At 42.6% G+C, this 17234-nt stretch overlaps 1 protein-coding gene across 2 annotated transcripts; it reads left to right on the top strand.

Annotated features, from left to right (window-relative positions):
* The first annotated feature begins 665 nt into the window (after positions 1–665).
* Positions 666–15366, top strand: isy1 (ISY1 splicing factor homolog). 2 transcript variants are annotated; one of them, XM_081357418.1, is made up of 11 exons: positions 666–795; positions 1151–1173; positions 1730–1781; positions 2007–2072; positions 2504–2546; positions 2719–2831; positions 5275–5392; positions 9418–9540; positions 12525–12649; positions 12720–12806; positions 14809–15366. In XM_081357418.1, the coding sequence occupies exons 1-11, from the start codon at positions 793–795 to the stop codon at positions 14914–14916; spliced, it is 861 nt and encodes a 286-aa protein (XP_081213544.1). In that variant the 5' UTR covers positions 666–792; the 3' UTR covers positions 14917–15366. The 2 variants fall into 2 exon arrangements, with proteins under 2 accessions (XP_081213544.1, XP_081213545.1); XM_081357419.1 differs by having other exon boundaries at positions 697–795; positions 12723–12806.
* Positions 15367–17234: the final 1868 nt, after the last annotated feature.

The following is a 17234-nucleotide window of genomic DNA, read 5'->3' as shown; positions in this document are numbered from 1 at the left end:
TTTTTGGGGTAAATTTAATATGTTTGGCTGTCTTCCGCTTCCAGTTGTTTTTATCTGTACAAAAAAGCTAGTTATGCTTCTTGACATTGTAAACTGTTTTTTCTTCCCCTATTATTTTAATGTAGTGGCTTAATTATAAACATGCTTTCTAGCGCGTACAGTTTTACTGCACTTTATTATTCTCGTTTACAGCGGGTAAAGTCTCACACACTGAAAAATAAGGTGGAAACAAGCAGCAAAGATACAATTATGTCTATACTAAGTATTATTTATGAGATGAAAAGTCGAAATTATGACAAAAAGTCATAATTATGACAAAGAAAGTCCATTTCTACTTTAATTTCATAATTATGTTTCAGTATGTCATAACTATTTCTTGGTAACTTTGACTTTTGAACTCATAATGGCTATGTCATAATGTACTTAATGTCATAATTTCGACTTTTTAAATCATTATTATATGACGGGCTTCCACAGAAGTCCTGCTGATCTGAATGAAAACTCAATAAAAGTTCAGTCTCTTGAGATGAGTGCAGCTTTATCTCTCGCCGCTCGATAGCAAAAACTGTCGAAAAACATGTTTTACTTATGAGTGACTTCACGATCATCTCTGGTGGCAATAGTGACTTTAGCACCATGAGTATACTCAGAAAATAAACCCACGTGGGTATTTCACACACATCTGTCATCGCTGGCGCGCCGGAAGTTGTCCAGTGTAGCCACACGTCATATCCGTGCGTCGTGCGCGCTCACCGTTGAGTTCACGCAGGATTGAACATCTGAACCACAAACATGGTAAAATAAATATTCCTCTTCAGCTAAAGTCTTTTTAATGACCACTCGTGTATTAGAATATAGAGCAGCTTTATCTATCAACACGAACATGAACACTTCTGTTCCAGAAGCGGCGGAACTTGATCCTCGACGCAAACATTTACAAACACACATTAATCAGATTCTTTTAGGCTTATTAATATATTAATATATAATTTACACACACGCACACAGACACAGTATGTTATGATATATTGCTAGTTGTTCAAATGAATCTTAAACGCATGACATCTGTCAAAGAGCTGCATTTGTATATGATTATACATGTTTTATCATGATTATGTGAGAAATTAAGATTGTTATTTCTTATTTTCAGGCTCGAAACGCAGAAAAGGCCATGTGAGTGTGTGTCTTCTGGCATAATCTCATATTAATGCTCTTCTTCATATCTCACCCACTGAATGCTCATCTATATGTTATTATAAGCACCTAATGTGTAGAAACACTTTTAATATTATTCCTCTATCACACCAACCATCAAATTCAGTGATTTTATTATTTTTGGGGAATATAATGATGATACATAAGTGCAAATTCTTAGAATCATCTACTGTCTTTTTTGTTGTAGATTATAATTCTAATGTTATTTCTTTGCTGGGCTCAACTATAACAACAGTAATCTTTGTAATGTCAAAAATACTCCTATTGTTTAACATAATTTTTATTTTATATATATTTATTAAATTATTTATTGTTTTATAGTCGTTGATACAATTTTGTGTAAATTGTTTTTGGCACAAATTAAGATAATAATATTTCACTGTTTTATTGTATTTTTGATCAAATAAATTCAGCTTTGGTGAGCAGAAGAGACCTTCACATACTTGGATAAGTGTTTTGAACACTAGTGTGTGTGTGTGTGTGTGTGTGTGTGTGTGTGTGTGTGTGTGTGCAGGACGGCTCTGGCCAGGTTCCGTCAGGCGCAGCTGGAAGAGGGAAAAGTGAAGGTGGGTTTAATCTCAGCACTGATGTGACGAACGCTTCGTTAATGCTTGTGTTCTCCTGGTCATGTGACGTGTTCTCCTGGTCATGTGACGTGTTCTCCTGGTCATGTGACGTGTTCTCCTGATCATGTGACGTGTTCTCCTGGTCATGTGACGTGTTCTCCTGGTCATGTGACGTGTTCTCCTGGTCATGTGACGTGTTCTCCTGATCATGTGACGTGTTCGCAGGAGAGAAGACCCTTCCTGGCGTCGGAGTGTAACGAGTTGCCCAAAGCCGAGAAGTGGAGGAGACAGGTCAGGAGTCACATGTCTGTCTCATACGTGTGCGCTGGGCTTAGAGGAGATTCACCCAGACATGAACATTAGCCCATGATTTACTCACTCATCCTAGTGTGTGTGTGTGTGTGTGTGTGTGACACTCTTCCGTCAGACGAACACAATCTGAGTTATTATATTAATACATGTCCTGCTCTTCCCAGCTTTATAATGGCCGTTTCTGTTTTGAAGTCCATAAAAGTGCATCCACAAAACGGCCATTATAAAGCTGGGAAGAGCAGGACATGTATTAATATAACTGTGATTGTGTTCGTCTGACGGAAGAGTGTCACACACACACACACACACACACTAGGATGAGTGAGTAAATCATGGGCTAATGTTCATGTCTGGGTGAATCTCCCTTTATTCTGCAGAGCTGAATGTGTGTGTGTTCTTCTCCGTTGCAGATCATCAGTGAGATTTCTAAGAAGGTCGCGCAGATTCAGAACGGTGAGTGTGTGTGAGATGAGAGAGGTGTGTGTGTGTGAGTGTGTGTGAGACGAGAGAGAGCGAGGTGTGAGTGAGTGTGTGTGAGTGAGTGTGTGTGTGAGAGTGTGTGTGTGTGTGAGAGTGTGTGTATGCGTGTGTGTGTGTGTTGCTAACGGAGATCTGTGTCCCTCAGCCGGTCTGGGCGAGTTTAAGATCCGCGACCTCAACGATGAGATCAACAAGCTGCTCCGGGAGAAGGGACACTGGGAAGTGCGGATCAAGGAGCTCGGCGGACCGGACTATCGGGTGAGTCCGTGATGATGCGTTTCCTGCTGATGGAGGCGTTTGTGAGGAGCTCAGTGTGTCACGCTCGAGTCAGTGTGTGTCAGACGCGTGTGTGTCGCGGGGGGGGGGGGGGGGGGAGTTTCCCTTGCGGTGGTTTTGCGCTTTAGGTGGAATTATCGACATTTATTTATTTTAGATTTGTTTACTTTTTATTTGTTGCTATATAAATAAGTGTTACGACGTGGTCAGCATGCACAGAAACAGGACATACTCCGTTACCGAAGCTAAACAGGAAGTGAAGTAAACAGAAGAGAGTGTCAAAATAAGGGTCCTCATAACAGACCATAAGCCTGACAGTCAGCTCCTCAGGATATGCTTATGTTTATCAGTTATTTCCCCGAGTCTGGGTGGATGATATCTCACCATCATCATCATCATCGTCTCCGCGTACACAGGCTGTCACTCAGAGCGCAGCTACACTGTTACGCCAGTAGGTGGCGGCAGCGGACGGTCTTTGAGTCATTAAACCGTTCATTCAGCGAACACATTCGTCGTGGTTAGTGTTAATTATGTTCAAGTTTGAGCTACTGTAGAACTATTGCAGTATCGACAGCCCAACAAGTTTGAGCCTTTTCCTCCAGTTTAGAATTCCAGTGTCTGTTCGTCTGTCCCTCGAGCGGCTTCAGGAGAGCTGGAATACAGTGCTTGACATGTTCTAGGGCGGGTTATGATGGTTTATGCTCAAGCGGAGACACTCCAGGCGAATAGAGGAGACATGAACTAATAAAAACTGTCCACAGCCATAAAATAGGTATAAAATGTTGTATAAATCAGAATCTGAATGATATGTGAACAAACCCCTCTGTAAAAGCCTTAAGAGTATAGATGGGGATGCAGCTGGGAGGGCTGGTGTGTGTAAGAGCTGCTGAAGTGGAGGTTTCCGGCTCAGACACTGAGGAGAAAACGGCCTTTAATATGGACATCAGCCAGTGAGTGACACGCCCCATTGCACTGTCTCACGATTGGCTGCTGATTAAAGGAAATGGCCATATTTGGATGCGACAGCACTGTACAGGAGAGAGAGCTTTCCAGCGGTGATGACCGCGATCGCGGAGCGGCATGTTCATTTACAACGCCAACTTCTGTCGAAATTAGGAGAAATCTACAGACGCAAATAGACAGTGTCGTAAAATAAACAGCTAAATGTGTATTTTGGACTTTTTTTCACCACAAGTCTGAAAGAAGACCTGTTACTGAAGACAAATAGCCCAAAATCTCAAAGTTGACCAGTGAAAGAGATGTTTCTGCCCGCCGTGTCTCGCCTCAACACTGACAAACAATAGTGTTGGGTTTGGATCAGTCCTGTCTCAACGACACCAGTCTGTGCATTAGTGGCACAACGGGTCATTTACAGATTTACAGAAATCGCATCATTTTTCGGATCAGCTAAATAAATAAATAAAACCAAAAAATTATATATATATATATATTTTTTTTTTGCTGATCTAAAAAATGATCCGAGGTGAATATTTGCTTTTCATTTGTTACTTAAAGTTCTCTTGGAGTTCTTCGATCCCACAGCAAACACTACTAGCCTAACTGATAGACTTCACACAGGATTAGAGACAAGTGAACAGTCAGTGATAAAATAAGAACAAATACACACATTACAAGCAGAGATTAATCCTCAATAACAAAGTTAGACAGTAGTGTATCAGGTACAGAAATTAATAATTAGGTGTAAATGTAAAATAACACTGTTTGTTATTAGACACTGTGTTTGCTAAAGCTGTATTTTGTTGTTTTATTAGCATTAATGACAGCAGGAATATTAGGCTACTGTCACTTTAAGAGCGAATAAACTGACACACACACACCCGGGTTCTTCCTCAACTCTTCACTCTTGACAGAACCGAGAGAACACTCGCAGAGACGGTGTTTAGACATAATACTGTGTGTGTGTGTGTGTGTGTGTGTGTGTGTGTGTGTTCAAGGAAACGCGGAAATCAGTTCGGCGAGCGCTGTCTGAAACACACACACTGTTTGAATGTGTAAATTGGCAAGACAAACACGTCCCAGTGATAAACACGTCAGTCTGATGGTGATGAGCTCATTTACTGAACAACACAAACGCTCATGTGACTCCCTCAGCGGAGGCTGTGATTGGATAACTGGGGTAACCAGTGGACCAATCGTGTCGCAGCATCTCTAATGTTGGTTTGGTGTTTCTGAAAGAGTGTGTGATCAGAATGATCTGGTGTAATTCCCTCCAGAAGCGTCTCACACACACGAGTGTGTTCCCGAACACCAGCATCCGAACGCCAGAGAACACGACAGCGGTTACTGTGTTTCGTCTGACGCTCGAGACACACTCGTTTATGATGGAGGGACAAGAGTCTGATTGCAGGAACTTAGTTTTATTACTGACATCTTGTGAACGTGTGTGTGTGTGTGTGTGTAACAGAGAGTGGGGCCGAGGATGTTGGATCACGAGGGGAAAGAGGTTCCGGGAAACAGAGGATACAAGTATTTCGGCGCCGCTAAAGACTTACCTGGAGTCCGAGAGCTGTTCGAGACCGAGCGTAAGTTCCTGTCACTGAGCCAGATCTGGGTCGAGAGTTACACACACACACACACACACACACACACACACACACACACACACACACACACACACACACACACGAGCTGAGAGTTACACACACACACACACACACACACACACGAGCTGAGAGTTACACACACACACACACACACACACACACACACACACACACACGAGCTGAGAGTTACACACACACACACACACACACACGAGCTGAGAGTTACACACACACACACACACACACACACACACGAGCTGAGAGTTACACACACACACACACACACACACACACACGAGCTGAGAGTTACACACACACACACACACACACACACACACACACACGAGCTGAGAGTTACACACACACACACACACACACACACACACACACACACACACACACACGAGCTGAGAGTTACACACACACACACACACACACACACACACACACGAGCTGAGAGTTACACACACACACACACACACACACACACACACACACACACGAGCTGAGAGTTACACACACACACACACACACACACACACACACACACACACACACACACGAGCTGAGAGTTACACACACACACACACACACACACACACACACACACACACACACACACACACACACGAGCTGAGAGTTACACACACACACACACACACACACACACACACACACGAGCTGAGAGTTACACACACACACACACACACACACACACACACACACACACACACACACACACACACACACACACGCGCGCACCTGACGGGAGTGTGTGAGTAACTCTGAGCAGTGTAAGGACAGCGATGGAGATCTGAGGAACTGATGAAGGAAATCCACTCTAATATTCATCATGAGTCATAATCATAAACACAGTGATGTTCATAATAACAGTTTAAATACATGAAATAATGATTTAAACTGTTTTACATCTGATAGACACATCTAGATTAAAGTCGGCATTCTCATTAATGGAGTTAAGCTCAAATTACATCAGATCACTAGAGAAGACACAACATCTTTTATACTCTAATAAATAGCAATATGAGTAGTGTGTGTGCTGCGTTTGAACACTTCTCCTGTGTGTGTGTGTGTGTGTGTGTGTGTGTGTGCTGCGTTTGAACACTTCTCCTGTGTGTGTGTGTGTGTGTGTGTGTGTGTGTGTGCTGCGTTTGAACACTTCTCCTGTGTGTGTGTGTGTGTGTGTGTGTGTGTGTGCTGCGTTTGAACACTTCTCCTGTGTGTGTGTGTGTGTGTGTGTGTGTGTGTGCTGCGTTTGAACACTTCTCCTGTGTGTGTGTGTGTGTGTGTGTGTGTGTGTGTGTGCTGCGTTTGAACACTTCTCCTGTGTGTGTGTGTGTGTGTGTGTGTGTGTGTGCTGCGTTTGAACACTTCTCCTGTGTGTGTGTGTGTGTGTGTGTGTGTGTGTGTGTGTGTGCTGCGTTTGAACACTTCTCCTGTGTGTGTGTGTGTGTGTGTGTGTGTGTGTGCTGCGTTTGAACACTTCTCCTGTGTGTGTGTGTGTGTGTGTGTGTGTGTGCTGCGTTTGAACACTTCTCCTGTGTGTGTGTGTGTGTGTGTGTGTGTGTGTGTGTGTGTGTGCTGCGTTTGAACACTTCTCCTGTGTGTGTGTGTGTGTGTGTGTGTGTGTGTGTGCTGCGTTTGAACACTTCTCCTGTGTGTGTGTGTGTGTGTGTGTGTGTGTGTGTGTGTGTGTGTGTGCTGCGTTTGAACACTTCTCCTGTGTGTGTGTGTGTGTGTGTGTGTGTGCTGCGTTTGAACACTTCTCCTGTGTGTGTGTGTGTGTGTGTGTGTGTGTGTGTGTGTGTGCTGCGTTTGAACACTTCTCCTGTGTGTGTGTGTGTGTGTGTGTGTGTGTGTGTGTGTGTGTGTGTGTGCTGCGTTTGAACACTTCTCCTGTGTGTGTGTGTGTGTGTGTGTGTGTGTGTGTGTGTGTGTGTGTGTGTGTGTGCTGCGTTTGAACACTTCTCCTGTGTGTGTGTGTGTGTGTGTGTGTGTGTGTGTGTGTGTGTGTGTGTGTGCTGCGTTTGAACACTTCTCCTGTGTGTGTGTGTGTGTGTGTGCTGCGTTTGAACACTTCTCCTGTGTGTGTGTGTGTGTGTGTGCTGCGTTTGAACACTTCTCCTGTGTGTGTGTGTGTGTGTGTGTGTGTGTGTGTGTGTGTGTGTGCTGCGTTTGAACACTTCTCCTGTGTGTGTGTGTGTGTGTGTGTGTGTGCTGCGTTTGAACACTTCTCCTGTGTGTGTGTGTGTGTGTGTGTGTGTGTGTGTGTGTGTGTGTGTGTGCTGCGTTTGAACACTTCTCCTGTGTGTGTGTGTGTGTGTGTGTGTGTGTGTGTGTGTGTGTGTGTGCTGCGTTTGAACACTTCTCCTGTGTGTGTGTGTGTGTGTGTGTGTGTGTGTGTGTGTGCTGCGTTTGAACACTTCTCCTGTGTGTGTGTGTGTGTGTGTGTGTGTGTGTGCTGCGTTTGAACACTTCTCCTGTGTGTGTGTGTGTGTGTGTGTGCTGCGTTTGAACACTTCTCCTGTGTGTGTGTGTGTGTGTGTGCTGCGTTTGAACACTTCTCCTGTGTGTGTGTGTGTGTGTGTGCTGCGTTTGAACACTTCTCCTGTGTGTGTGTGTGTGTGTGTGTGTGTGTGTGTGTGTGTGCTGCGTTTGAACACTTCTCCTGTGTGTGTGTGTGTGTGTGTGTGTGTGTGTGTGTGTGTGTGCTGCGTTTGAACACTTCTCCTGTGTGTGTGTGTGTGTGTGTGTGTGTGTGTGTGTGCTGCGTTTGAACACTTCTCCTGTGTGTGTGTGTGTGTGTGTGTGTGCTGCGTTTGAACACTTCTCCTGTGTGTGTGTGTGTGTGTGTGTGTGTGTGTGTGTGTGTGTGCTGCGTTTGAACACTTCTCCTGTGTGTGTGTGTGTGTGTGTGTGCTGCGTTTGAACACTTCTCCTGTGTGTGTGTGTGTGTGTGTGTGTGTGTGTGTGTGTGTGTGTGTGTGTGTGCTGCGTTTGAACACTTCTCCTGTGTGTGTGTGTGTGTGTGTGTGTGTGTGTGTGCTGCGTTTGAACACTTCTCCTGTGTGTGTGTGTGTGTGTGTGTGTGTGTGTGTGTGCTGCGTTTGAACACTTCTCCTGTGTGTGTGTGTGTGTGTGTGTGCTGCGTTTGAACACTTCTCCTGTGTGTGTGTGTGTGTGTGTGTGTGCTGCGTTTGAACACTTCTCCTGTGTGTGTGTGTGTGTGTGTGTGTGCTGCGTTTGAACACTTCTCCTGTGTGTGTGTGTGTGTGTGTGTGTGTGTGTGTGTGTGTGTGTGTGTGCGCTGCGTTTGAACACTTCTCCTGTGTGTGTGTGTGTGTGTGTGTGTGTGTGTGTGTGTGCGCTGCGTTTGAACACTTCTCCTGTGTGTGTGTGTGTGTGTGTGTGTGTGTGTGTGTGTGTGTGTGTGTGTGTGTGTGTGTGTGTGTGTGTGTGTGTGTTGATGCATGATAACAGCAGAACTCGTGATCTGAGGAAATGATCTTCACACACATAATGATCTATAATGATCAATAAGGCCGATCTGATTGCATTAAAAATATAAAGTAATTAAAAACACTATTTGGCCAGTGGAAAAGAGTAAAACTTTCTCTGAAATGTATTTTTATACTATTTGATTTATTTATTCAAAAACAAGGATCGGCTACTAAATGACTTAGCACATCATGTGACGCGTATATCTCATATTTTCCGGATGTCTTGTACCGTTGAACATGGTGGATGAATATACATATGCAAATGATATGCAGATGAGGATCCAGAGGACGCCTGATGAAGAGTGTCTGGCTTCTGTCAGCGCTGTGTGTGTGTGTGTGTGTGTGTGTGTGTGTGTGTGTGTAAGATCTCTGATGTCTCGATGACGTCAGCATGTGTTCTCCTGATACACACCGTCCTGTGTGTGTGTGTGTGTGTGTGTGCCGTGATCATGTGATCATGTGGAGATCTCTGGTGTGTTTCAGCCGTTCCGCCGCCCAGGAAGACCCGTGCGGAGCTGATGAAGGACATCGACGCCGAGTATTATGGGTATCGAGATGAAGACGACGGTGTTCTAGTGCCGCTGGAACAGGAGTATGAGAAACAAGGTGAGGCGAGATCCCACAGGAAACCCGTTTTCAGTTCATTATGGGAATCTGATTAGAAGCTGATAATATTTTCTCATTTAAAGAAATCATTCAGTCAAAAAATATAAACTCTTATACATTTATGCATTTAGCAGAGTTTAAAAGTTACTTCGAGGACTTATTACGCTCTTCTTCAAAGTCTTGATGTTGTTTCCGGGTTGTATACAGGTTTTCCTGCTTGAATGTTGATTATTCTCCTCATATTCTCCATTGTTGCGGCTCCTCTCTTCCCAGTCTGTCAGTAACGCTCTGTTTACTTCCTGTCTCTATGAAGCCCCTCCTTCTGAAAAGCACACTGTGCTCTGATTGGTCGGCTGGAGCAGTGTGTTTGGGAAATGTCCCGCCCCTTACCATAACCGCCAGTTTAACACACTACTAACTCAACCAGGCCCCGCCCCTTTATTCTGCGCATTAATTATTATAATGAGGAAGAAACTCGAGACTACACTGGAGGCGTTCAGAAACACTGACTCTGATATAGAGAAGAGCTGGAGCTTTACATGATCACACAGCAACATTACACACTAAACACAGATGAGGAAAGCAGAACAGCTCGTCTTTAAAGAAGTAATTCAGCGTACAACGACGTTTATTTATGTCTTGTCATCTTAATGTGAAGTTGTTACTTATTGAGTCCATGTGAAGTTCGAGTCCAAGTTCCCTGACTTTAGTGTTAAAGCTGTCAAAGTTAACGTGTAAATCTGAGATTTATTTTGTGTTTATCTAATTTAACAGTCCAAAAACATGGAACTAATAGTTTTAATCATCATAACCCACTTGCTCTGTTTTGTGTGATTTTTAAGCTCAAGTGTCTCTCATTTGCAACGGTGTAATTCATTTTTATTATAGTTTTATTAATATTTTTAAAAAGTTTTTATTTTTTTTATTTTTAGTTTTCATGTTCATTTTAGTTACATTTTGAGCCATTTCATAATGTGCTATTGTCATTTTATTACTTTTTTCTTTTAAAATATTGCTATTTAGGTTTAATTTAGTTTTATTTATTTCCAGTTAATAATTTTAGTTTTTCAACTCAACCTTATTTCAGTCAAGGCAACATTTCTAATATTCATTTAAAGTTTTTCAGCAAAATATTTAAATATCTGTAAAATATTAATTGAAAGAAATGCTTTTAATCGTTGTAGTTAACGATAATAACCCTGATATCAGTATATGAGAGAAAAGCCTCTTTATGAGTTGCTTATTTGTAAATCAAAGCTTAATGATGATGCATGTAATGAAAGTAGAATCATAATTAATGATCTGCGGTGGATTACGGCATCTTTATACGTTAGGATCTCCATAGATTGCGAGGACAGCTGTTTTATTATTATTATTATGGAATTATTATTATTTATTAGTGTCAGCGCTTCAGACTGTGTGTGTGTGTGTTGTAGATGAGCCGAGCAGCACGAGACCCACTTCATTCAGGCCTGTGTGTGTGTGTGTGTGTGTGTGTGTGTGCTCTGCGACAGTCGTGGCATTGTGTGCTGATATCATTTTCCGACATGTGTTTCTCATTTGTGTGTTTAACTGAATGTCGGACGTGCGGCTGCAGGTTTGATGCGACTCATGAGAAGCGTAACGCGCACCGGACCATCTAGTGACCTGAAGTCACATGACCTGAAGTCACATGACCACCGCATTCCAGCTCGACTGGCTGATTAAGATTAATGCATTGTTCTCGTCAGCGGTATTTCTACAGTACAGATGCGTTCAGAGCAGCTTCACAGGACATTAATGATGCAGATAGAGTTCAGTTAAACACGATGTTTAAAGCGGTGGTATAATGCCCTTTCACAAGATGTAAAATAAGTCTCTGATGTCCCCAGAGTGTGTGTGTGAAGTTCTAGCTCAAAATACCCCACAGATATTTTTATATAGCATGTTAAAGTTGTCACTTTTTGAGGGTGAGCAAAAACGCACCGTTTTTGTGTCTGTCCCTTTAAATGCAAATGAGCTGCTGCTCCCGGCACAGGGGGCGGAGCTACAACAGCTTGCGGTTTCTTTTGTGTGTGTGAGAGAGAGCAGCTACGATTACCTCACACACATACACACACAACATTTCAAAAACTTTTAGCCTTTTATGCTTAAACCGGACTCAGACAATGATGGAGAGACTCAAGAAGAAGTGACAACATGTAGAAGCAACAGGACATTTCTGAATGGATATTTGATGAATTTATTAAGCTGATGTGTAGTTATCTTCTAGTCATTGATTAGCATATTCTGTCTTGATAATCTATAAATCGTGTTCTGGGGGCGGGGTTTATGTAAATTCTAGGGTTGGTGACGTCACTAACCCGGGAGGAATGTGGTGTAGTCTCTACCAGCCGTTTGTTGTAGTCCTTAAAAAATGATTTCTGTAAAAGCAAATCTCTCCCTTTGCTTTGAACTTTGAGCGTTGTAACTTTGCAGATGTTGTTTATGCTCAAACAGCAACATTACACACTAACTAAAGCTAGAAAAGTCAAATCATAATCAACCACCCCTTTAAGTGTAAATCCTGTGTTTCCGTCCCGCAGTCATAGCCGAATTCTGCTTATCCATTCTAATAAGGTAAAAAAAAAAAAATCTTGGATATTCACATTTAGTCTTAGTGCAAAACATTCGATTGTAACTGAATATCATGAGCAAAACTCTACAGGCTAAAGAACACTTACACACATAGCAGTCGCGATAACTAGATGCAACCGAACACAGATGCATCCGCTGTGGATGTGTGTGTAGCTCTGAGAACAGCGTGTCGTCTCGCGCTTGAACTGTTTAGTCATACTGAAATGCTCACAAAGGAATCGAAATTTTTATTTTATGACAAATCCGATTCCAGACATCCAGTATTTGATTTCCGATTCCCAACCCTAAGCTTCACAGGACATTAATGATGCAAACAGAGTTCGGTTAAACATGACGTGTGTGTAAACCCGTGTGTGTGTCGTCCGCAGTGATCGCCGAGGCGGTGGAGAAGTGGAAAGCAGAGAGAGAGTCTCGATTATCAGCGGGAGGAGTGAAGGACACAGAGGAGGAGGAGGAGGAGGAGGAGCACATCTACGCCGTCAGAGATGAAGAGGTGAACGTCGTCTCTCTCCGAACCCTCATTCCATCAGTGCAGACTCCCGTAACTCTCCTGTGTTTCACAGCAGTCCGATGATGAGGCGGGAGAACCGATGGAGGGGGAAGATGCGCAGTCGTTCTTCGCTCATGTTCCGGTTCCCTCGCAGAAAGAGGTTTGTTTAATATGTAGCGTTATTAAATGTTTGCATAAGCCACGTTTCCATTGTTGGAAACTTTTTCCTTCGGTAAAGCAGAGACCAGGAGACGTCGGGATCGCGTTCAAACAGAAGTTATTCTTTTATTGAGAACTTCGCTGTGCGTTGCTGCAGTTCGTCCAACAGTCTGATCTAAAGTAACTTTACCTGGCAATTTTATATACATTTTTAAGGGGAGGGATTTACATTGAGGTTTGAACAAAGCATATAAATTAAGTGTACAGGTCTAGGAGCCCGCCCCACTCCTAATCCAATCAGCGTAACTATTCAACGTCTGGGGCTGGGGCTCCAAGAGCCATCAGAGACAAGAGGTTAGAGTCTCCGTGATCTGACTCACTTAACTTACAGTGGAAAAACAGGTCTGGCTGGAAACTCAATAAGCATCATTTATACCTCAAATGCTAAAATCAGTATTCTTCACCGTGATGTTTATGTAAGGAAGCAAATCTGAAATAGATTCTTAAATTTGTTATTCCACACCATCCACCTATTTTAATTGCATTTTAGGATATTGCATAAAAAATGCTGGATGGAAACACCAAGATCCACTTAAACTTTTTTTTATCCAATAAGAAGATATGCGCATAGTGGAAGCATATTTACCAAATAAAACATAGGCTGTGATTGGATAACTGGAGTAACCAGTGGACCAATGGTGTCGCAGCATCTCTAATGTTGGTTTGGTGTTTCTGAAAGAGTGTGTGATCAGAATGATCTGGTGTAATTCCCTCCAGAAGCGTCTCACACACACGAGTGTGTTCCCGAACACCAGCATCCGAACGCCAGAGAACACGACAGCGGTTACTGTGTTTCGTCTGACGCTCTGAGACACACTCGTTTATGATGGAGGGACAAGAGTCTGATTGCAGAAACACCTCGGGCCCTATCTTGCACCCAGCGCAATTGACTCTGTACAGCGACGCATGTGTCATTCCTATTTTGCTCCCGATGCACAGCGGACTTTTCCCTCCACAGACGCACGTCGGTAAATTAGGGAATGAACTTGCGCTCCCGGGGGCGGATCAGTGAAAAGAGGAGGCGTGTTCCGGCACAAACGTTCCCTGGTGCTATTTTGCAGTTTCAGAAAACAATTCCTCCACTGACCAGGAGAAACCTCGTCTAAAGTCAGTGCGCGTTATTCAGATGCTGTTTTAAGGGCGCATGCTTGGCCATAATGTAGCGTGTGCACAACACACTTTGCTTCTCTTATCTACACAGACGCAGTTCACATTTTTGCAAACCATACATTATTACAAGGAAAAATATTCCACACGAGGGAAATCATTGTTGTGTCCATGAAGATGTGGAAAATAGGCATAAATCTAGCTTACACATTTACCCAAATTATCATACGCCTGTTTAACTGAAGCTAATCTGGGTGTGTTTCTCCATCCCCAATGTCACTTCTCTGTGTTTTACGGCCCTGACGAGAACGCCGGTCTCCTCGGCTGTGAACCGCTCCTGGCAAATCCGCCGTTATAATAGCAATCCGCCATGGAACAAGCGCGCCTGCTCTTAAAGGGAATGTGAGATGATGCTCTGATTGGTTTATTTCACGTTACGCCCAAACCACACCTATGAGTAATGAAGCGACTTCAGACCAACACATTTTAGATTTGCGTCGGAGAGTCATTTATCCCGCCGGTATAATAGCAACAGCGCCCGAGATCCGCCCACAAAGTTACTTGCGTTTCGCGCTTGATACTTGCGTTTCAGATCGTTAAAATAGGGCCCATTGTGTTATTACTGATATTTTGAGCCAATTTCCCAAGAACATACTATTTTGTTTGGATGTTTTGTTTGGAAACGCTGCTTTCTCACACGTTAGATTTGCATCTCTGCATGGAAACACAGCTAATGATACTAAAACAACACTGATCGTGTTCCATGTTGTGTGAACATTTAATAAGATGTAAACAGTCCTGATGAAGTTGATGAATCCTGTTGTTGTGTATGTCAGATTGAGGAAGCCCTGGTGAGACGGAAGAAGATGGAGCTTCTGCAGAAATACGCCAGCGAGAGTCTGATGGCCCAGAGTGAAGAAGCCAAAACACTGCTGGGGTTATAGCGGATCTGATGGTGAACAATCTCCAGCGCCGAGACCAGAGGCGGGGCTTTCATTCTGAAGTCGACTACTCCTTTAGATTGATAACTGCCCGTTGTTTAATCACACCTGCTTCACGTTATACCAACGTTCTGGTTATGGATTATAAACGTCAAGTGTGCTTGACTTCAGTACGATGCTTATGTCTGTCAGTATGATCCTTATGAACTGTACAGGTAACATTAAATTATTTAGGAATTTAATTATTAATCTGTTTATGTTTCATCTGGACCATACTTTAGACAATATTGTCGTTACACGGTAATCATGTCAAAGGGTGTATTACAGCAAGGATAAACTTTCTTTCATCCTTCATTTGTTCAACATGTTAAAGGACAAAAGTACAAAAATCTCTGTAAATATTTTGTATACTGTTCACTTTGCCTTCTTGGACAAGTAAACTTTTTTTTTTTACCTAACTCTTTATACTATGAATATGCTTTGTGTGTAAATGTGTGGAGTATTTACTCACTGAAAACATTCATGCGTTACATTAAGAGTGTGTGATGAGAAACGGCTCGGTTCATGTGACCAGCCAGAGATGACCCGGTCACATGGTCAGGACTCAATCTAATATCCTCTTCACCCACGATGTCCTGCTTCTGCAGTGGATGTAATGCAGGTCTTGTGTCTTTTTTTATTATCTTATCTAGAGATTTTACATTTTTAAAGATTTACGTTTAACTGGCTGTTATGACCAGGGTTGCTGTTTGTACATCTTTAGGCTAAATAAAAGAAATAAGACATTGTTGGTAATAGTAGTAGTAGTAACTCAATAACTGCGTGACACGGTTGGTCATGTGATGTTCATTAAGAGCAGCTTTTTCTGGAAGACTACTACATTTTAACGAGATTTCTCTGACCACTTCTGTGTAAAACGATTGGCTGAAATACTGAAGGCACATTTAAAGTAACTTGGAGGTAAAAAATGTCTTCACATAATTTATCAAACATTTTGCTGTTTTTATGAATTAAACTGAAATGGTAAAGTACAAACATTAAAGGTGCAGTAAGCGATTTCTGAGAAACGATGTTGATATTTAAAATCACAAGAACAAACACGCCCTTTACCCAGAAGACCACGCCCCCATCTCGATAACCCCGCCCCCAAATGGACTATTTTCACATTTCCGGGTTTCTCAGAAGCAGAAGTCCTCATAGTTGAGTTTAACTTTTGTAGTGTGAATGAGACAGTACATTCAAAATATATTTTTTTGTGTTCACATTTGTTCTAATAGCAAAAGAAAATAGCAAAAGAAAAACTCCAATTAATTAAAAACTCATTCATTTTCACAAACTTTCAAAAAGAGGGACAAAATAGAGAGAGATTGATAATGGCAGTCAGAAGAGAGAAAGATGTCAACTTTACTACAGCCTTACAGCAGCTGTAACTAGTTTTTTATAATTTGATGCAAAAGTAATATACAGAGCCGGACAGTAACTGAGTGCATTTACTTGAGTACAGTACTTAAGTACAGTTTTGAGGGATCTGTACTTTACTCGAGTATCATTTTTGGGGAGTACTCATGACTTTACTCAAGTACATTTGAGAGGCAAATATTGTACTCTTTACTCCACTACATTTCTATCCATAACTGTGAGTGCCTGTTACTACTTCTAACAAAAAGGAAAAAAGAAACATCTCAGAAACCCTCTCAAATGTGATTGGATTGTGCAGGCGCCACTGATTGGGACAGCCTATCAGCAATCACCTTCAGCTTTCCGCCAAAGTCAACTCCATGGTCAGATTTAGATAAGAGACGAAACCATGGATGAAACAATGGATGAAGACGCAGCAGGTCGATCCTGGGAGCGATATTTTTTTTCCCAGGATGGTAGGGGAAGACCCCAGTGACGGGTAGGTTTAGGGGCGGGGTTAGGGGTTAGGGGTAGGTCATCAGACCAATCAGGGATGACTTCCCTAATGAATATTCATGAGTCTTCCCCTACCATCCTGGGGGGAAAAAATATCGCATCACGGGAATGTGCCAACCCATGGCCCCACCTCGCCAGACTATTTCAATTTTCTGAACAAGTTAATGATAGTTTTCGCTTCAAGTGTTTGCTGGGTTTACCAATGTAAGGACTGTGGCAGTAGTAATGCAATATTTAGAAAATGTACTCTTGTACTCTTGATACTCAAGTACTTTTAAAAACAAGTACTTTAGTACTTTTACTTAAGTAGACATCTGACTGTAGTACTTTTACTTGTACTTGATGTAACTTTAATGTAGCTGTGTACTCTGTCCGCCTCTGGTAATATAATACAAAGTGTAGTGTTA

The sequence above is a fragment of the Scardinius erythrophthalmus genome, assembly GCF_964197995.2.
Source record: "Scardinius erythrophthalmus genome assembly, chromosome: 25".
NCBI lineage: Eukaryota > Metazoa > Chordata > Actinopteri > Cypriniformes > Leuciscidae > Scardinius > Scardinius erythrophthalmus.
The sequence above is the reverse complement of the archived record's forward strand: the minus strand, read 5'-3'. Positions and strand labels throughout refer to the sequence as shown.